At 44.2% G+C, this 22,149-nt stretch overlaps 1 protein-coding gene across 1 annotated transcript in view; it reads left to right on the top strand.

Moving 5' to 3' along the window:
- Window positions 1-21,171, top strand: part of BIN1 (bridging integrator 1) — a 53,355-nt gene extending 32,184 nt beyond the window's left edge. The window contains exons 10-16 of the mRNA XM_031056016.1: window positions 2,087-2,215; window positions 5,060-5,167; window positions 6,719-6,742; window positions 10,776-10,868; window positions 11,628-11,738; window positions 12,521-12,622; window positions 15,619-21,171. Coding sequence (XP_030911876.1) covers window positions 2,087-2,215; window positions 5,060-5,167; window positions 6,719-6,742; window positions 10,776-10,868; window positions 11,628-11,738; window positions 12,521-12,622; window positions 15,619-15,726 — 675 coding nt within the window. The 3' untranslated portion in view covers window positions 15,727-21,171. The remainder of the gene's footprint in view (window positions 1-2,086; window positions 2,216-5,059; window positions 5,168-6,718; window positions 6,743-10,775; window positions 10,869-11,627; window positions 11,739-12,520; window positions 12,623-15,618) is intronic.
- Window positions 21,172-22,149: the final 978 nt, after the last annotated feature.

Here is a 22,149-nt window from a genome sequence, read left to right as displayed (position 1 = left end):
TCAACAGCAAAGTGCCCGACTTTAACACTGAAATCTTCACAGGTGTCATTACTTTTGACCTATGGGTAAGTGATTTGTGCCGTGGTCCTCCAGGGGAGGCTGAAGGGCCTCACCCTCTTTGGGACGATGGAGCACAAAGCAATGAGCAAGAACAATTCCCTGGCCTCTTTGCGTCTGAAGTACCAATGCAGAGTGTGAGCAAAGGCTGTGGAGAGAAAGACAGGACCAGGAGTGATCAAATAAAATGCTAACTAAATTTTGAACTGTTCTCTGTACAACCCAAAACAACCTCAAACTCTTTTGCTGTCATTTAATTTTTAAAACTAGTTTATTTCTGTCTTTTGCAAGAAGTGAGTGCTCTCAGCTCTCTGCAGAATAATTTGATGATGACACAAGACTTGAGGGGATCTGTGAAACTTAAAAAGGTCAGACTTCTGCTCTCAGTTACACCACTGAAACTCTGTAATGAGACACTTGAAATCCGTGCAACTGTGCAGAATTTGGGTATATAAAGCTCTGTGAGATTGAAGTCAGCAGAAGGATTTTAGAGGATTTGTTCTATTCTAGGCAACAAAGTTGTTGTTAGTTCATGATGAATTTATGGGTATAACCCAACATCAGTATGCAATCATCTTGTCTTTGAAATGTGGTTTTAGACTGCTGTTGGAAGTAATGCTGGAATAGTGTGGAAGTGGTGATTTCCAAAACACTATTGCATTGAAATGAAGGAGGCTGACTGTCCATATCAAAGGAATAAATAGTAGAAGAGCTGTGATATTTTTGACTTGAGAGTTAGTAATTGGAGCCTTCCATTTCTGCAGAGGGTGGATCTGTTCTGAGAACAGCATTTCCCTGAAGCTCCTGGTCCCATCTTGCAACTGGAAAGGCAGGGGGTTTTCAGGAAGGAATTGTTCTCAGGAAAATATGGACACACTGCCTTCTGCAAACAGTGAAAAGTTGGAAGTGAACACACTTGCTTCCATTATTTCCCCTAGCAAACTATTCAGGGGAAAAAAAAAGTGTGTTTTGATACACAATCACACTCTCTCAAGTAGGTTAATCCAGTAGAAAAGTGAGCATGTCCTTAGAAATCTGATTAAAGCCTGTGTAGAGCTCAGTTGTCATTGCTAAGCATTGCTGTGGTGCTGGGAACTTGTATGGCTGGTTTATTCCAACACAGCAGCAGGTCCTCAAGGTCTGATTTGATCTAGAAATTTTAAGCCTTGTGCACAGCAAAATATGAAAAGTTATGTGGATGGGTTGATCTAAGCAGGGCCCATCTCGACTTCCATGGGGTTGTAGATGCAGTGTCAGGCTGAATCATTAGCATGATGAGGGGTAATAGAATGGGTTAGAGTTACAGAGTGGGGTGGTTTTATGTATTCACTGGGATCTCCATTTGAGAGACATGACTTCATTGCTGTCAGTGGTCACTGGTGAAACTGAGAGCAGAGTTGGGCTCACAGCAGTCATGGCTTCTCAGGAGTTTGAGTTGTTCTTGCCTAAAGCTGAGATGCCATCAAGAGCTCCTGCAGACCTTTCTTACAGCACACTGAAAACCAGTGCACCAGGGAGCCAGAACTGGGCAGATCAGTCTGTCCTGTCAGTGCCACCTGTCCATTGTAGGACAAACGGAGTCTCTTCTCTCATTCTTTAAGGTATGGTAAGTATGGCAAAGGGAGGCAGTGCTGGCCTGTTCTGTTGGATCATGTTCTCAGTAATTGATCTGCTCCCTTCCCAGCGGTTCTTTTGAAGGTTGCACATGCTTTAATTATGTATGCATGTCCTGTCAATGCATATTAATTGTGTTACGCTTCTCCTCTGCAGAGGGAAACTTGCCCATAGCTGAAGTGTAACTAATGATGCCAAACCTTCTCTGGAGGCGTGTGGTTATTGATTTTTGTTTTGTTTCAGTTCAGCCCTTCCCCCCTTCTCCTCTCTCTTCAGATGGAGTTGATTGGACCCTGCTCTGTGCCAGTGGTTGTGATTTGCCTCACCTTCAGTTTTTGTGACTAACCTGGTTCCTGTCTTTGGTTTTTTTGGGTGTCGCCGTCTGTGCTGTGGCCGTGTGCTCACTTGCATGCAGTTGAGGAAAGGGCCTCCGGTGCCTCCGCCTCCAAAAGTCACCCCCTCCAAGGAGATCAAGCAGGAGAACATCATCAGTCTGTTTGATGACAATTTTGTCCCCGAGATAAGTGTGACAACCCCTTCGCAGGTTAGCTGCTATGCCCTGCCTGATTTTTCTCTGCCTCTGCACTCTTCCTTCAGACCATTCTTCTCTTTGGAGGTGTCAAGCCATGAAACCTGGTCAGGTGAAGGAGGAAAGCAAGCTCAGCATTGGACCTCAGATGGCAAAGGATTACTTAGGAGCTGACTTAAAGAGGAGAGTGCCTGAAAGGCAGTAGCAGGTTGCCCTTTTTAAAGCTTTCATTCATAGCAGGAATAGGAGAAATGCACCTGGTCAAGATACCAGAAAGTAATGGCTGCATTTGTTCAGCAGCAGTGTATGTGGATTATGACTCCCTTCATATCCCATGGTGTGCTATGCTTTCTCTAAAGCCACTGATCTTGAGTGTGGATGAAACATGTTTTTTCTGCTCACGTACATCCCTAACTGCTGACCTTGGCATCTCTGCCACTTCTTGGAGAAGACAGTTTTGTGCCCTCTGTGCCTTCACCCATGGGCTTTGTGGTTTAAAGCCCAGGTCTGCGCAGGAAAGGCCAAAAGGAATTGCCAAAGTTCTCTTTGCAAAGGATAGTTGATGTAGTTAGATGGGCAGGACTGTGCCTCTAGTTAAGTCTGCTGACACAGTCAGTCAGTATTGTCAAGTGGCACCTTCTGAAGCCCAGAAAAAGGAAAAAGTTTTCACATTATGGATTTTCCTCTTCACTTGCCCTTTGATTTATGTCACTACCAGAGAAGCTGCCCAGATGGGAAGTTCTCTGTTGGATCTAGGAGAATGGCAGTCCTTATGTATATAGGAGCCTGACCAGATTTCTGGCTGTATCATGAGATACCTGCATCCACTTTATTTAAATACATATATACACATATGCATATACACATGTGTGTATATATATATTCCCTAAATGCTTGTTAAAGTACAAATCCTATCTCTATCAGTGCTCATCTGTGGCTCATTCCCTCATTTCTCTTTGCCTCACACTGCTCCATTGCCTCTGGTTTGCCACCTTCCACCCAGATGCGGTGGGGCAGAGATGAAGTGGGGAGGGAAGGAAGTCCATGTTAGATTTGGAATTGCTGTAGATAAAACTTGCAGAGTTGGAGAGATGATTTGACATCACTGCTGGAAGGTGGGGACTGCAGGCAGCTGAGCAACTCTTTATCATCTGTGCTTCCTTCTCCTGTATTGTAATGAACAGCTCTGTCTGCCCCATGCTCTCTATCATGTATTTCCATGTGAATGCCAGCCCTGAGTCATATTCTTCTGCACCTGATCAGTGCTCTGAGCCAGGATGGGATCTGCTGTGACTTTTGACCAGATGGGAGTTCTGAGGGAGGACTCTGGTTTCCAGAACAATCTTCACTTCAAGGGCCCAGCAGCCCCTGGCACTCTGTATGTTGCCCAGGGCTGTTCCTGTCAGATGTCTTAGCTCCTATGGCTGTCTTGTGGGAGATTTGGGTAAAGGCAAAGAGTGTTAGCCCTTGCATTCAAGTCTTGAATGACAGGTAAGACTATTCCCTGGCTGCAGCCTTTGGGGTTTCACTACTAAACAAAGCTAAAGATTGGGGTTGTAACCTCTCTGATGGGTGGCTTGGATGTGCTGGAAGAACAAACTAGAATTACTAGAATGATAGTTGGTTTATGCATGCTGGTCAGGGCTCGTTATTGTGAGATGAGAGAGCTTGGTTCCTTATCCTCCTGGATCTCAAAAAAGGCATCTTCATAAGGCAGAGAAAAATCTGTAAGAAAATGAGAGTAAGAGAAAATTAGAAGAGGCAAAAATGATGGTGATGTCAGTGGTATTCAGAGGATTTACATTAAAGGGTGTCACTTGCTACTTTCCAGAAGCTTTTCCATTGTGGGATTTTCATGTAACGGTGGAGACCAACCAGCCACATTTTGTTATTGAAAAGGTAGCTGAAGCAGTTGGGCCAGTGAGCTGGGAGGTTGTAGGAAACAGGGGGCAAATCTTCCTGACTTCCCAGAGACAGCAGCTTCCTCTGAAGCTGAGTGGAAAGCAGTATCTTGTGGTTAGATTAAATCTAAACCACCAAAGTGATAGTCCAGTCTTAAATGCTAATTATTCATGTCCTTTGTAGACTTCTTATTAATAGTAATCAGCAAATGTGGGATCATTGTCTCAAGGTAGAGCATTATTCACTCAAAGGGAGTTATTCTGATGACTTTGAATAAAATAGCAAAGCTTTGCAAATGCATGCTTTTTAGAAGACTTACATGTGTAAGTTTATGGGACGCCTAGGAATGAAAACTATTGGAAGCAGCATTTTTTAGTGGGGGGGGGATTCACATCCCTTAGCTAGGGTGAGCTGTCGTATTTTGTGTTCCTGACTCAGAAGGCAGGAGGAAATTATAAGCTTTGGGACTTAGCTCTGAGGTCTCTCAGACTTCCCTTCCAGCAGTTTCAGTGGTATTCTGCCTGGATTTTTGTTCCTGAGATGGGTTGCATGGATGGGAGCTCTTATATGTAGCTGGGGAAGTTGGTCAGTCAGTGTAAAGGCAGCTGGATGAGCTGTGGGGAATAGATACATGTAGAGGAGCAGACCTTCTCACTCATTGGTAGCCATGATCCCTTTGACCACAGCAGATCAGGTGCTCGCGCCATGTCAGCTCATTTGGCCAGGTCGGAAGATGAATGAATGCTGTGGAAAAAGCTCATATTTGGTTTGCAGGGCCCCATGTGAGCTGCCTGTGGTTGTGGGCACCAGGCAGTCAGGACTCACATCCAGTGTTTGCGCTGCCACCATTTCTTCTGCGCTTGCAGCCTCAGCTCCGGGATATCACACGCCCTCCCTCCACCATGCACACGCATGTGTCTAATGCTCATACTACTTCTCTCCCTCACTGCTGCCAAGTTTGATGCCCCTGGGCCCTTCCAGGAGGGAGCCAGCCTGTTGGATCTGGATTTTGATCCCATTAAACCAGATGCCACTGTGGGGAAGACCCCCACACCCGCCTCCCAGGTTGGTTCATCTCGCCGTTCCTTCTCCCTTCATGACTGACTTGCACCCACCTGAACAATAGCATGGACCTGAGCTGTGGGGGGATGGGGACCTTGGTCTTCTCTGCTGGGTGTGCAAGTCCAGGAAGAATCAGGTGGCTGCTGGCCTGGCCACAGTCAGGCACTAGGTGTTTCCGGGATGCTTGGGCTTTGCTCTGATGATTCACTTAATGTATGTCCCTCCCTAGAGCAGCATCCTCTGTATGCTGTATGTATTAAAGTTGTTATTCTGTAGATGGAAATTCAGCCTAAGCTCTGTGCTCCTGCTATAAATTGCTCTCAAATGGATTTTTAATTAACAGACACTTTGATAATCTGCAGTTACTTAAGGTGAATAAGGCTGTAAATGGATATTCAAGTGATGTGAAGCCCTTCTTTTTCTGTGTGCCTGCATTCATAGTTGAGAAGCGGCTTCCTGCCTGTCACAGCGTGGTATCAAAGTGGAAGATGCCTAATTCTGTTCTGGCCTGTACCTGGTCCTGTCCTCTGTCAGAGGCAGGTGGACTGTGCCTCATGTTATGTCTACATGACTGGAGGCTTTGCAGTGCATCCTGAATATGGTTGCTGTCCTCACTGAGGTTTTCCATTTTATATATGTGAAGTGGTTATTTTTTGCCTGTGGATGCCACTAAAATTTGTAATTAACATAATTGGGTTGTTTATAGTACATCTCCATTATCATCATGTTAAGTAGGTCTGTATGGCACAGATTTTTGTAGGAATAAGACTTCTTTTGTCAGAGCAATCAAACATTAGGCATTTGATTCCCCTAAATTAAAATACTGTATCTGCAAGATACTAGTTGTTATCATAATTGGATACACACCAATATGGCAAAGCTATCCTTTTTTGGAATTTTACATGGATACAGGGGCATTTTGTGTCTCCTTGCCTTCAGGACGAGCTGCATATCAGGATAAGCCTTTTTGAAAAAAAAAACACCTTTTTTTTCTGAATCATCAGTTAGAACTTAGATGATTGGTTATATTTACGTAGGATACAAGTATAAATTTGACTTAAAATGAAATTGTTAGCCTTCCAGTAAGCAACAAATATTACTCTAAGTGGGGTTTTCAAAAGTGCTCAGCAATAGCATATTTAGTGTTCTAACCTAATTATTATTAGCTTCAGAAGTCATTAAAAGAGAGTCAAAAATCAATAATTTCTACTGGTAACCAAAGCACAAAAATAGTGAAAACTACCTAGTTATCAAAACAGTCAGATTGATTTCCTATAGGGTGGACAGTATGGCAGAGTGGTTAAGGTATTTTACTACTAATCCAAAGACACCTCAGAATCATAGAATGTTAAGGGGTTGGAAGGGACCTTAAAGATCTTTTATTCCCAGGGATGTATAAATTCAGGTACTAACAGATATTTTCAAAACATGCAGAGATAAGTGCTGTTGAATGTGTATGTCTGCTTCAGTCTGATCAGTGTCTGTAATGTTTGTACTTGCTGAAATAATCATGTATAAACATGTTTTATTTTTGTTGCTCTTTGACATGCTTAGTCTTTACCTTGGGATTTATGGGAGGTAAGAAATTCATACAGCTTTTGTCTCTCATCATGTCTGTTCACATGCCAGTGCCAGCTCTGTTCACATGCCTGTCTCCTTTCCTTCACTGCTTCTCCTTCCTGCACACCCCAAGCCAAAGTTGCTCGTTGTGCTGCTGGACCCATTTATGCACCTTGTATGAAGCCCCAGGGCCAACCACATGTTTGCAAGTCAGTCTGGCACTCTAAGACTTACCATTCTAGCAGTGCACATGCACATTGCCTTTCCCTGCTAACCCACTCATCCTTCCCTTGGCATAATGCTGTGACCTTCACCTCATACTTAACACCTGTGGCATCATCCTCACTTTCCACAACACATTTCCTGAACTCTCTGTGTGCTGTTGGTCTCGTGTGCAATGCATAAATATCTCAGCCATCATAAATATATCATCATTACTGCCTGTACCATTAGATATGTCCTCATCTGGAATTGTCTGTGGTGTTTGCTGCTCATCGACCATCGTTCTCAGAAAGGCTGATGTGAGTTTGCTCACCCTGTGTCTCCACTGGAAGTTAACTGCAGGCCCAAGACTTGCCTGGCATCTGCCTCAGCTTTGGAGCTTGCTGACAGGGACACCCTGCACATGCCCTGCATCTGAACAAAAACCTGATCCGCATTTATGCCCTCTCTACATATGTGGTCTGGGCAGATCTCAGGTTGCTGCAGATTAGTCCCTTATATTAGAGAGATATTTCAAGCACAACTACTTCTGAGTCCCCCTGGACTGGCAGCCAGCAGTGTGGACAGAAAATGCTTGATCTGAGTTCTCAGGCCTGCTGCTGGAACTGGTTGTATTCACTGAGTAAGCTCATGGCCTTGGCTCATGCAGAGGAATTGAGTCCTGCCAACCTTCCATTCCCAAAGGCCAGATCAGCCCCTAGAATAGGTATACTTGGAAGGACACGACCTAGCCCTGGCCTGAGGACTCACAGTGCCCCCACTCTCCTTCCCATGAGCTTGGGTGATGTCAAGGAAGAAGGTTCCCCAAGGAAGAAGGTTTCCCCTGTGTGTTGTATCAGCCGTCAGTGTTTAACATCTGTTGTTCCCCTGTATGTGCATTGTCCATCTGTCATAGGGAAGAGGAGACTGGTTTAGCTAGGATAAATCTCATTCCTTTCAGGTGAATGGGCAGGGGCAAGGTATGACTGCATCTCATTGAGCTGTGCTTACAGTCATGGCTGTAAAAGGTTTTTTTGACCACTTCTCTCATCCTGCAAACTGGTTTTACCCAAAAGAGAATCTGCTCAACCAGGAAATGCTACTAGTCAAGGTGTTCTCACTGTACCATTTCTCACCTTGGCATACCATATACAGAGAGCAGAGCTTCCTAAAGCTGGGGAATCTTCCTCTTGAAGTCTTCTGAGGTGTTTTTGTTACAAATGTTCTTAGCTGTTGAGGAGACTTTTCTGGGGGTTCCTTAGTCCCATAGGGCATGAAGTTAACAATTGCATAAAACCTTGAGTGCAGCAGAGCTGGCTTAGTTCTGCAGACTGGGAAATGTGCATTTGGTGTGCATGATGCTGCTGTTGGAATAAGCAAAGCTTTTAAACCTGGTAACAGCAGTGAGCTGTTCTTCTTCTCCCTGTACTATCTTTCCATGACTGTAAATGCTTTTTTAGGCCTGAGGATATGCCTTACAGGTATATAAAATAGAAAAATTAATAGTTGACGTGAAAATGCCCTTTGTTGAAATTCAGGGGATTAATTTAGATCCAGTTTCTCTGATTGTTCCATACTATTTTTGCAAATTAGCTGCTTTAAGAAAAAAAACCCTGAACCCTCACCTTGAGGTCCTTTTCACTTGTCCATATAAAACTTATGCTTGGTCAGATAGAGCTGGCCTGGCATTTGTCCCAGTTCCAGTTTCACTGAACCCAAATGAAAACCTGGGAGTGAATCCAATTAAACAGGAGGATCCTTTGTAGCATTTTATATGCATATATTTACCTTAGCTCTACCAAAGCTGCTGAGGGAATCCTCTGTAGGATGGGAACAGCTCTGCTCTCTATAATATCTTCTGGCAGTATAGGCCTGTGGACATGGTGATTGGGAGACATGAGGAAGGATGTGATAGGGGAGGAAAGCATGTGTTAGATGACACCACTGGAGCAGCTGAAGGTAAAGTAATGGATTTTTTATTAAATCAAGGATTTATTTCTTTGTTATTGCTGCTGTTGTTAGAACGCTGCTTGGAATGTTGTGCTAGTGCATGGCTAGTAGCCAGCTGGTACATTCAAGGTTTACCATGGTGATTGCTTTACTCTGGGGTTTGGTAAGGTTGGGACTATGAGAACTGCAAAATTAAGGAATCTGGACAATACCTTGTTTTGAATATGATTGTATACAGGGGTACATGTGTCTTGATTTAACTCCAACTGGCAGTGAAGCACCACACAACCACTCACTCATTTCCCTCCCATTGGTGGGATGGAGGAGAAAGTTGGAAGGATAAAAGTAATAAAACTTGTGGATTGAGATGAGACCATCTTAATTCAAACAAAATAATAATAATTGTAATGAAAAGAAAAATAACAGAGATACATGAAACCCCAAAAAATCCAAGTGAGGTAAATGAAAAACAGTTGCTCAACACCAGCTGACTGATGCCCAGCTTATTCCTGAGCAGTGGTGCCTGATCAGCTTTTCCCCTAGTTTATACACTGAGCATGATGGCATTTGGGATATCCCTGTGGTCAGTTGGGGTCAGCTGTTCTGGCTGTGTCTCCTCCCATGTCCTTTTGTCCTCCAGCCTCCTTGCTGGCAGGATAGCATGAGGACCTGAAAAGTCCTTGACTTGGTGTGAGCACTGCTCAACAGCAACTACATCATCAGTGTTGGCAACATTATTCTCATCCTAAATCCAAAACTGTACCAGCTATTAGGAAGAAAATCGACTATCCCAGCTGAAGCAGGACAACATGTGTTTATCAAATGTATGAGGCCTATAGGCATGCTAAAGCTGGGTATTCCCATGTATTAAAAATGGCAAATGGTGGGAGTTTTCCCTGATGCTGCCTGGCCAGTCTCCCAAGGGGCTGATTTGCAGTCTCGGTGCTACCAGATCCAATGTACTTCTTGCATTGTTGCAATTTCTGGGAGGGGCAAATGAATATCTTTAATTTTGTGTTAAAAAGAGTGTTAATCTGACTCCAGATAAAGGAGTCAGGAGAATAAAAACTTGAACTGCTGGAAGTCTTTCATAGGTGTTTAGTTGGTCTTTTGTTGTGCACAGAAACCCCTGTCCCCAGGCTTTTTTTGTCAGGCAGTGATTTGTGGGTGATACTGGATTTCCTTTGTGGTGGCAGCTTTTGTGAAGTAGAAACTTTCCATCAACACGAATGTGCTATGCACCCCATTTGGAATATTCATAGAAAATTCTTAGTAATAGACTATTCATGAAAGAATCCAAATTTACAAGTCTTTGGGCCTGTCTGAAATTGAAGGGAGTGAAAGTTAGCACAGTGTCCTGTTTGATTCAGTGCTAATGTCATGTTGGTGCTGGGTCTGGACTAAATGTCGTATCTGGACACATTCTTACCATGCTCTTTTGTTTCTGGGAGTAGGTGAGTACTTAAATATTCTGTGATTGTTATCCTTGGAAGTAGACTATGGAGAGTTGTTCTTGTCCTTGTTCTTTGGCATGCAAGAGAACGTGTATTCTCTTACAAGTGAGCAATCTAGATCTAATAATAGATACCGTATGTGTGTAAAGTAGGTCTGCAGTTTAGATCGTGAAGAGAAAGGAGGCACATAGAATTTTTGGAGTTTCATTGATTTCCTCTGAATTATTGCATGGCTGGAGTTGAGGGTTTCTGACTTTGTTGTGTTTTCCATGAGTTGCAGAGAAGAAGACAGAAATGCAGCCAGACCCTGCAGTGTCTCACCTGTTAGTCAGCAGATGGCTCAGGCAGTGGCACAGAGCACTTGGGCAGGCTGGGCTGCACTTTTCTGCGCACTTGTGTAGCTGGAATGAGAGTAACTTTCCATTGGGATGACTTTTGTATTGCAGCCTGCAGAAGCAGCCCGTGCAGGAGCTGAAGCAGCTGGATCAGAAGCAGCAGCTGGAGCTGAAGCGTCTAAAACTGAAGCTGACTCAGGATCGGTAAACACCTCAAGGGACAGCAATCCCTTTCCTCCATCCCTCTGTTACACAGCACACGTGGGAGGCTGGACTGGGACAAGAGCTGTGTGGCTGCTTGGAAAAACACATCCCTGCCACCAAAGGAGTTATAATGCTCTTATTCAGGGACCAGACTTGGTTGTTGCATTTTATCTGTGTAATGCTTAGGGAGAAGTTCTGCTGCAACATTCAGTAAAAGAATTGTCCCTTCACCCATGTTATGAAGTCAGCCCACGCTGTCCTAAGCTGTGTTGTCAGCTGTATTCCCTCTTGCTTGTCATTTACTTTACCTACCCCGTCCTCTGGGCTCTGGCTGTGTCTCCTGAATATCCAGGCTTCCTCTCTGTTTGGTGACACTACTGCCCTTTATAGGGGACAGGAGTAGGTCCCATCTCATGGCAGCTTTGTTCCTACAGGCTGTCACATTTGAGTTGTCTGTTCCAGGAGGGCTCTATGAGATTGCATTGTGACCACAGCAACCGGGAAATGCTGGGCATTATGGTCTCAGGAAACCTACAACTCATCCCTGCCTTTCTGCAGCCTTAGGCAGAGAAAGACAGCAGTCACCAATCCTGTCTTCTCACTGCTGCCTCTGCTGTCCCTTGGGGTGTCCTTGGAAAACCCACTGAAGCCATGGGACGGTTGGGGTCTGGATCCTCCAGGGCGGACTTGGAGCTTCAGTTTTGGATTCTCTTTTCTCAATGTCTTTTTTTCCCTTCCTTGGCTGTCGCTGCCTCTCAGAGCTCTTTGCCTGCTGTTGTTGTGGAAACTTTCCCTGCAGCTGTCAATGGTACTGTGGAAGGAGGTGCTTCATCTGAGAGAGCTGACATGCCCCCAGGGTTTCTGTTCAAGGTGAGTGCGTGGCTGTGTGGCATTGAATTCCTGGTGAGGGTTTTTTCCTCCTCTGTAAGGCATTAACTGGTTTCACTCATGGCCATGGGCTATGCCACACTGAAAGGCCGAACAGAAGTTGAAGAAGAGATAAACCTTCCTCTCCAACAGCGCAGCTTCATGCAGTTCCAGATGTTTCAAAGGATTATGTAAGCAGATCAGCATCTAAAGGTTTTGCTATACTGTGCAGCAAAATCCATTCTCTCTGCTGGTGTATTTTGTATCTTGGTGGTGTCAGTCACAGACTCTGGATAGTGGATAAAATGTGCTCCTGACAGGAAAAGTTAAACTTTGGTGCAAGTTGACAAATTGAGAAGAGTTGGGAACACCAGCAGAAACAGAGGACTCTGTGTTCAGGGAAGTTAGAAAGTCAGAATTAACAGACAGTATAGGACTAGACAGGCTAGTTGGGTGGGTATTCTGAATATGCCAAGATCACTTGCAGCAAAGGTGTGGAGGAAGGAATGATTTTGGGTGAGGATAACCCACAAATTTAATATCCATAGGGGGAGTGTGGTAGCCAGAAAGCACAGATGTATCATACCCTGAAAGTGGGAATTGACAGCATCTTACTATAGGAACACTTCCCTACTTTAGTCATTCCCATTTTTTTCTGTGAGTGCTGCTGAAACTGAAAGAATGCCAAAATCCTGGAGAATGACAGGAGGCTCATAACACTGAGTGTGGTTTCAGGTGGCATTTTAGTCTGTTGTGCTTAAAGTGCTGCTCTCCTGTCCCTGCAGGTCCAGGCCATGCATGATTACACGGCCACCGACACTGACGAGCTGCAGCTGAAGGCTGGGGACGTGGTGCTTGTGATTCCATTTGAGAACCCTGAGGAGCAGGTGAGTGGGGGAGGCAGGGTGTGAGCATGGGCCAGGTGGAGCCAAGGGGGCTTCCTGAGCTGCTTCTTTCTTCACTAACAGTTGGCTGGCTGAATCCTGAGCCGTTAGTTTGTGGCTGGGAGCTGGCAAGAGAGCTGGTTGTCCTTGAGCTTGAGATTGGCTTCTTGCAACAGAGGGGAGGACTCTGCTTGTTCCTGGAAAGTGGAGACATTATCCTGCATAAAGCATGTGGAGTAGCCATGGGTTCTTGTCCCTATCAAAACATTTGAGCCAATACTGTGGCTCTCTTGATCAGGGAGCCCAACAGAGCCCATAGTTTGCCTCCTCACTGCCCCTAAACTTGATCCATATTCCCTATGACCACTACAGCACGGACTGTGGCATTGAGAGAAGTGACTCATACCTTATGATGTTTTCTTCTCTTTTGAGAAATGTTGGAGCTCTGAGAAAGCAGCTAGTGGATGATGTCTTGCCCTTCAGCACAGCAGTGGCTGTTTCCAAATGACTGTGTTTGGTCAGGAGATGGCAGCAGAATCAAAGGCTAGAACAGGTCTCGGCTCCAGAGAACAAGTCTTTCTGCTCATCTTCAACCTGAATTTACTTGGTCATGTTTTTCTTTAATTTGAGCTAGAAGCCTTTAGTAAGTCCTCCTCACTTTCTGTGTTTGAGGGAACTCAGCTGACAATCTACAGCAATTTTACTACTTTGACTGAGAGAGATGGTGAGTTTATAAAATTAATGCTCACATCTCTAGGTTGCTGTTTGGAAAAGAAAGAGAATTCTTCAAATCGATTGAGCAGTCATCAGCTCTTTGTGTTTGGCCAAGTTCAGATAAGATCTGGATTCCACAAGGGGTAAAGGGAAGGTGATGTAGTTCACTAACTCAGAAAATGTGGATCCTCTTTGTGGCCCAGCTGTTGGCTTTGTGAATGATGGAGGCAGATCATGCTGATGCTTGTGAAATGGAGCTATAAAATGCCAACAGTTCCCACACAGCTAAAGGAAGAGACGTTTTTGGGGAACAGGCACTGATTCCTTCTGGAGGTGAGACTCCCCACTGGGTGGGACTGCCCTGCACAAGCATTCGTGAACATTTCTTTCTCAGAAAGCTTTCTGGATGGGAAATGAGTGTCAGCTCCTCCAGTTTCTGTGGTAGGAGATGGCATTTGTGGAGCAGATGGTGTTTTTGGATCAGAGTTTTTCAATGCCCTGTGTTTGCACTTTAGCTGGATGTGGGTGCAACAGCCATGAACTCGAGACTCTCCAAGCTGCAGAGGGTGAGCTCCGAGTGTTGCTAACATGACTCTGTAGCTGCACTGAAGCCCTCTAACCCTTCTACAGTGTATCTTCTGCTACAACTCATTTCCCTAACCTCAACCATACCCAGCCAGGAATTGCTGGCTGTTAACATGTGCATGAACGGTGCACGTGAGTGGAGGGAGCTTAGGATGCTGGACTGATTCCCATCACTACTTTGCAGCTTAGGTCTCAATTTGTGGGTGTGCCCAGGCCTGGATTCATCTCTCTTGATAGAAGAAAGAGTTGAGGGCAGCAACACTTCTAAGCTGGCACTTAAGTGATTCTGGTTTAAAATTGTTAAGGCCCCATCTGGATCCTCATGTCTAATCCCTACAGCCAAGGAGACCCTTCATTGCAGGATGTGGTTGGTGGGAGTGATGCATGTGTGCTCTATGGCACAGCACTGTGTGCAAAAGGATGAGCTTTTGTGCCTGACGTGCTGTGAGCTGGGAGCTGCCTTCTACACACTTGGGCCCAGTGCCTTCTGCCTTGTTGTTTGTCTTCCTGATTTATGGCATGTCAATCCTTCCACAGCCCTGCAGCTGGCTGCTGCAGATGGGCTCCCATCTCGTGTCATTCCCATGACATCTCGTGAATGTTCCAGTCTAATGCAGCAGTCAGGGCTGAGTGAGCCTGCAGGCTCTGGGGGCTGTGCAGCTCCTGTGCCTCATGCTGCACTCTAAACCCACGACTGCCCCACTGCAAATGAGTGGGCGATGTGCGTGGAAGGGCAGCTACCACTGTGGCAGCTCCAAGGCATGCAGAGAATAGAGAGGTTGTACACCTGAGCTGCAAGCTCAGTGCAGCCCTCCCACCTTGGATATCTTGAATATTTCCCTCACGTGCCTAGGATGGAGCAGAAATCTCAATGCCAGATAACCTGCAGGCAGAGGGTGGGAAATCTGGTTCTGCTCATGAGCAGGTTCTACCAAGGTTCCTTTTGCCTGAGTAAAAATTAATCTGTGTTTATAGATGTATAGGTTGGAGGGTAGGGAAGACCTTATTGAGAGACCTAAATCACATGTAGCCAAAATTTGGGAGTTTTGCTAACCTCACTTTGCATCAAACCAAACAGACTGCTGAGTTTTGGGAAGATGGGTTTGGTTCCTCAGCTCCCAGTTCCCCATATATCAGGATTTCAGCACAGCAAATAAGACTAATTATGCCTGAACCACCTCTAAAATGCCAGTCATCTGGGTGCCCTGACTGGAGCAGGGATGAGCACCTCCTGGAGCTGATTCATCCTTTCCAAAGACTTGCGCCTGAGATGAATGGGGTGAATTACACGCTGGAGGTGCCTGTCTCTTTTATGGCTATGGAGAATGCTAGACCCCTCATGTTTGCATTGTGAAGGGTGAGATAGGTGATTCCCATCCTGTAGCTCTGGAGACTCTTTTGGCAGAATTTCTCCTGTTTCAGTGGGTGTAAATTATGACATGTTTCTGTTCACTTGTATTTTTTACAGTGTGGGTCAGATAGGAGCTTTGGTATGAACTCTGCTGGGATGTAGCCTTTTCTCTGTTTAAAAGGAAACAACAGCATTTTTTCCTTCTCCCCCATACTCCTCCTGGATTGTCTCCAAGCCAAATAAGAGCATGGCTTTGGTAATGTCTTGACACCTCCTTGGCCTGCAATGTGTAAGAAAAATCCCTGCTCACATCCGTCCCTTAGCATCTGATCTCTGTCTTCCCCTCCAGGATGAAGGATGGCTGATGGGTGTGAAGGAGTCTGACTGGATCCAGCATAAGGAACTTGACCAATGCCGAGGGGTTTTCCCTGAGAATTTCACAGAACGGGTGCAGTGAAAGTCCAAGCCCACCAGCTGCGTTTCTGCTGGAGAAAGCAAGTTTTCTGGTAGATAACTGAAAAAGAACAACAAGAGGAAATGAAGAGAGAATTACGAAGGAATAGAAGCCTGAAAAAAAAGTCAACTTAAACGATGTGTTCTTCTCAAAGGGCAAGGTTTCAAAAGTTAATTGAAATTCAAAGTATTATTGAAATATATACATATTAATAATAATAAGGCAATTCAGATACCCTCTTCCCCTTTGGTTTAAACAGTATTTGGATTCAAAGGACTGATGCAGAAGCAACTCAGTGAGGTTCTCCAAGTACTGCATTGACTGAATTGTCAGATGTCAGTCTGATTCCTGGAAAGGCAGTATTTGTTGAATGGCTTGAAAGTAGGAGCTGCATTTGCTCTTGGGTGGGTTAATCTGTTTTGTCTTGAAGCTGGCTTGCATGGCAACCATAAAAGTTCAGCCTTCCCTACATTTTCAACCTACAGTAGGCCAAACTTTCTGTTATGCTGTTGAAAAAAAATTTAGTGTATAGTGTTCACCACTACAATGTATGTGTGTGTGTGTATTTTATTTTCTTCCTTTAAAACAATGTTACATAAACTGTGATTTTATACATGTAAAGAGAGAAGAAACTACATGGAAAGGGCATGCTGAAGGTGAAATGTGTGAAGCTGTGCTCAGTCCAAAGTTCTTTCAAATGCGGACACCTAAATTCTCACAGTAGTGTTGGCCTTTGAAAACCTAAGGGGAATGGACAAATTCAAGAGGAGAAATAAGACAAAACAAATGGATGCCATTTGGATGTCTGAAATTTAGGAGAGGGAATCCTCTAGTACACACATCCCCATCCCTCACCCCCCCAAAAAAACCCAAACCTATTGGTGGTTTCAGAAAAGCTTAGATTCATGTAGATGGAAAATAGCTCTAAAATCTACTGGTTAGAAAATTTGCTTTTAAAGACAGAGATAAGGGAATTTTTTTTTGTTCTGTAAGAATATCAAAGCGAAAACACTGATAAAAAACAAATTACTTTCTGTGCTTTTCATTGGCGTTGTTTTTTGTGGAATTGTATTTCTTATTTTCCTTTGAAGAGTTCTGTAAGTGAAATATCGTTGGATCAGCTTTCTCCAGTGCTGTGCTGATGATCAAGTTAACCTCTATGAAAACTGGACTCTTGAAATGCTTGTTTAAAATGGCTGTGTGACTTCATGCTATTGTAATGCATTAGAAAGGAAGGCAAGAATATCAAAGTGTCAGTGTCAAGAAGACACTACAGTCTAATACTGATGCTGAGTCCTTTCCTTTACCTTTCCTTTGCTTCTGTTTGTTTTTGAATTTTGTTTTCTTTTTTTTAGTTTAGACAAGCAGATGACAAGGCATATTCTAAGTGCATATTACACTTGTTAATATAAGCCAGTCTGGCTCTCCAAGACTCTAAAGTCCCACAAAGGTACTTTATAAACTTTACTTGAATACTGATGCAGCTGGCAAGCAAGTCAGGCTATTTTAATTTTTTACAGCTTCCCCTCCTCCCCCATGATTGTTTTGCCCTGAAGGGATTTTTAACAGTGAGGTTATGCCACGCTCAGGATCACTCTGAAATAATCTTCCAAATTGGTAGGAGACGGCTTTTGTCAAAGCTGCACCAAATGCTGACAGAGTACTGAAAATCTCACCTTTTCCAGTCTGCTTGGATTATTTGTAGAACAACAGAAAAATATCATAGGGCAAAAATTGTGTTTAAAAAAAAAAAACCAAACACAACAACTAAATTTGGAGGAACAGATCTGATTTTGATTAGCAAATATATTCTTATCGATGCAAGCATTGTTGGAGTTCCTCCTGCTTTCAGCTTGGGAGATGATCCATGCTGGTTATTTACAGCAATGTAACAGGCATTAAATCTGTCCTATACACCCAAATCCCTTCTCCTTTTTAAAAGAAAAAAATGTGCAAGAATTTATTTTGCATCACTGTTAGAAATCCCAATAGTATTTAGGAGTAACTGCTCACAATACAGAAGGACTGGACTCCACAGATTATGGTATGGTGAGCTGTTGCTTTAGAATACTGCCCTGTTTGACTTTTTTTTCCTTTTTCATCAGGGTTGTCTTTATTATTACTCTTTTTTGTTTTTCAGAATATCTATTTTTATGCATTTGTGACTCCCATTACTCCTTTAAAGATTATTCATATAAAAATATACATTTAAATATATATAGAACTATATATATATAAAAAAGCAGGTTGATCCAATTAACATAATGCTGTCAGCTTAAAATGTTTATTTTTATGCAAAACCTGTGGATAATAGCTTTGTTTTTTTTTAAAAAAAGGACAAGATTCTAAGTTACCAGAGCTGTGATTTTTGTCTTGTAGTAACTGTTCTAGACCATTTAGAAAGCTGTGCTGATACCTAATTTATTGTGGGTTTTTTTTTTTTTTGCTGTTGTTGTCCTCTGCTGTGCTTGAACCAGATGACTGTCCCAACAAAGATCCTTGTAAGGCCTTTTCACTTTATTGAGCTTGCAGAGCGACTATCCAGTACTGTATTGTCCCTGCAGAAGTGGTAGCACTTTGCAAAAAAGGGATGTTGTTTTCAGGTCACGTGAGTGATGCTCCAGTCCTGCTGGTGGGAGAGTGTTGTGTCTCTCTCCATTTGCTTCCCCCGACCCCAAAACCCCCAAGCCCCCTGGCTTAGAGCAGGTTAGGGTGGGTTACCTGGATCTTGCATTGCTCACAGATAAGTGGTGTCAGCACATCTCAGTCAGGTTCTGAAAATGCAGGATCAGACCCACAGTTTATAAATTGCCTTATGTGAAAGTAGGATGGCAGAGCAGGAAACTTGTAGATGGCAGTGTTCTTTAGAGCCAGGAGAGCTGTCTCCTGGGTTGTTCAGCCCCTTGTACACAGCCATGGCTCCTCCCATTTTTAGTGTTTTTACATCTCCTATATACCTTGATTCTGGTTGGTATTACCTGGTGAAATGAACTTCTCCTTTTCTTTGGTTTAGATCTGATTCAAATAGAAAGAGGGACAGTAAACTCTCAAGTAGGCTGTGCCCTTCTGGTTTTTCAGTTTGCAGGCTGAACTGAAAAATCTGAGAAAAAATGTAAGGGTGACCTGAGACAATTTTTTTTTTCCATTTTCACAGTGGAATGAAAAAGGGAAAAATTGAAACAAACAAACAAATCCTTTCATACCAAAATGAAACGTTAATTTCTAGGCTTGCATTTTAACAAACGTTATGTCTTGGGCTGTAACAAGTTGCTTTGAAGCAAAAATGTGAAACCTTCTGTTTTGAAAATGCTGAAAGAAAATGTTTTAATGTTAATAGTCTTTTTGCCTTTGCCTTTTTTCTTAATCTGATGACTGGTTTCAGTTAACTCTAAGCTGTATTTTTTTGCAAATATCCACTGAAGAGAACCCAAAGAAGCCCAGTTCTGCTCCACTGACAGATACACTGGACACATTTCAGGGATTACTTGGTATCTGGCCCATCAAAGCTGCTGTTTTCCCCATTTAATAATCTTCCACTTGATTGTTCTACTGGGTGAAAAATAAAAGTATCTCTCATCCCGTGCCATTGACTGTTTTTGTAGCTGGACTTAAAAAGTCATTCTTGCTCTGTTGGCTTCAGTTTGGTTACAGATTTATGATACTTCAGTTTGAGCCTAATCCTAGTATGAAGTGGGAATTAATATTTACCGAACTGATGAGAAAGAAATAAGGCATTGTTTCTTACCCCTTTTTCTATCTTAGCAATGTCAGCAATATATCTATTTGATAGAATTAAGGAAAAGTCCCAGGGGGAAGAAGAGTATGGTGTTTCAGGTGAGACTCCCACATGCTCTGTGCTATTTTTCATGGGAATTCTCAGCTGTCTGCTTTTATCACCTTTGTTTTGCTTGGCTGTTGAGGTGAGGCAGTAAATGGGGTTGTGCAGGTTCATTTCAAGCTGCTCAAAGCTGGTAGTGCTTTGTGTGAATTGTGCCACAATCCCTGAAGCTTTGTTCACTGTTGCAGAACCCTTTCCTGCCCCACTACCCTAAGACTGGCCAAGGCAGACAGCCCAAAGTCAAAGGGGACTTGGAACAGGAGTGAGGGCTCCAAATTCTCCCTGGAACTGCGATGCCAGTTAAATTAGGTTTTGCAGTAGCCTCTTGGAGGGAAAAGGCCCAAGGCTAAGGAGATGGAGGAGGATGGAGGGATGACTCATTGTCTTTTTTATTTTGGGTTGATGCACTGACTCCTTCACCTCTTAGTTCCAGGGAGAAACTCTGCAGGGCTGAGAACAAAATATGAATGGCCAAGATATGTATGTTCAATCTGATAGCAGGTGCTTCTTGCCTGCCAGTGGCACTGAGTTCTGAGCTTCCTGCTCTGTGCCAGACAGATGCAATGCTCTGCCACAGGTATTTGGATGCTGTGCAGTCAGTGCCCCAAAACAGTGAATGTCCTTGTCTGAAGGAGGCAGAGGTGTCTCTCAGCCCTTTCTAGGAAAACCTATGGATCTCCCACAGACAAGGGAGGACTGTGTGCATCTAACACAGGCACCTCTGATTTCAGCACTGGCCCCATTCTCCAGCTCCTCTCACCTCCCAGCCTCTCCCATGCTCTTTGAGGATGATGGCAGCATGGGGCATGTCCCACCAGCCAAAAAGTGCAAAGCCAGAAGATGCACAAACATGTCCATCAGCAAATTCTACACAATGCAGCTTGATAGTGCTGATACCAGGAAAACAAGCAAGAGCTTTTCTTCTCTGGGCCACCAAAGGGAAGCTACTCCTTGCCACACAGGTACTGTCACACCTGGTACTGGTGCAGACACCTCTCTGCTTGCATGCTCTGGTTCACACCTTTTTGCACAACTGATGGAAAGGAGTCCTGGGTGATGCCCAGAGCTGGACTGTGGCATCAGCCCTCACAAACCATCAGGTCTAGTTGACACATGGGGGCTAAGAATAAAAGGCTCTTTTGGAATTTTTTCTTATGAAACTAAATGGAGAAACTACAGCTGTTAAGACTGGTCTGTATAAGCTTGTGCTTTGATGTGTCCTATGGCTATAATTCCTTCACCTCCTTCTGCAGCTTATTCTGCTATCGTGACCCTAGTCTGCATTTCATGTAGAAGGTCCCTACTTGAAACTTGCCAGATGCAGTCCTGGGCTTTTTGCTTCTATTTAGCTGAGTTAAGTGGGAACGACTTTGGCAGTGTATTAGCAATCTCTTTTCCTTCTGTTAATTCAGTCTCTGAGTTTAATCACAATGACCTGAAACATGTTTGGGGGTTGAGTGGTTTTTTAATTAATTTTTGTTTTGTTTAATCAAAGCTGAACAATTCCCATTGTATTTAGAGCTGTGATACCCAGTTCCACAAGTACTAGATGAATTTGTCCCATCTTGTTCCTTGGTGATGTTCAGAAATATAATTTGTGTCATCCTAAATCCTGTGTCAGTTTCTCTCTATTTTTTCCTACCTTTATATTTGGAAGCTGAAACAATTCAGAACATTTTTCTCCCCACAGAGGTGAGTAGCTTCATAGATGTTCGGTGTCCAGGCACCTTTAACATTGGGAGTTCTTACAATCACATGGGATGGAGAAGGTGATGCTGGTCCTTACAACAGCAGGTCCTTACAGCTCTTGTAGCAGCCATCTGTGTTCCAGTTGATTGTGACACTAAATGAAGGTAGTGTAAGGAAGGATTTGAGATCTTTCCTTTTTATTAGCTACTGACCCCAAAGTGATGTGACCTTCATTGTCTAAGGCAGGTCTGTTGGTGGGACTATGGTACTGCAAGGGCACTCTGTGCCACCTGGCCAAACTTTTCTCAGCTCCCTCTGGCCTGCTGCCACACCTGTGTGAGCTCAGTTCCCAGGCTGGCTTTGGGTTCTGCTCTTTAAATTGGACATTCCCTTTGCAGGTAGAAAGGGAGTGTTTGTGCCCAGCAGCCACAGGGATTGAGGGACAGGGTGAGAAGGATTCACAGTTCATAGCTGACTGGTTTTGGGGCCACTCCCTCAGATGCCTGATTCCACACAGGCTTGGCACAGCTGTAAATTGGTGCCAGTGAACACTTTGATGGATGGACTGCCAGAGTCCACTGCTTTAGGATGCACAAGCTCCACGAGCCTGGAGCCAGCTCAGGGAGCTGTCTAAGCTGTGCTTGAAGGGTGACCTGAGACAATGACAGCACCATTCCTTTGCTTCCAGACAGCCTGGAGGGTTTAATGCCTTTTAGCCTCTCACCTCTATGGCCTTGGGATGGCCAAGAGTCACATCTTGTGGAACAGGGAGAGCAAGAGGCACAAGCAAGGCTGTGCCCCTGGAACTCTCACTGCAGTTGGTGACTCGGGCTCTGCCTTGGTGTGGTGGCTCCTGGGAGGCTGAGCTGGGCCAGCTCTGCTGCAGGTGGGAGCTCAGG

The sequence above is a fragment of the Geospiza fortis genome, unplaced genomic scaffold (genome assembly GCF_000277835.1).
Source record: "Geospiza fortis unplaced genomic scaffold, GeoFor_1.0 scaffold112, whole genome shotgun sequence".
Lineage (NCBI taxonomy): Eukaryota > Metazoa > Chordata > Aves > Passeriformes > Thraupidae > Geospiza > Geospiza fortis.
This window is presented reverse-complemented; position numbering and strand designations above follow the sequence as displayed.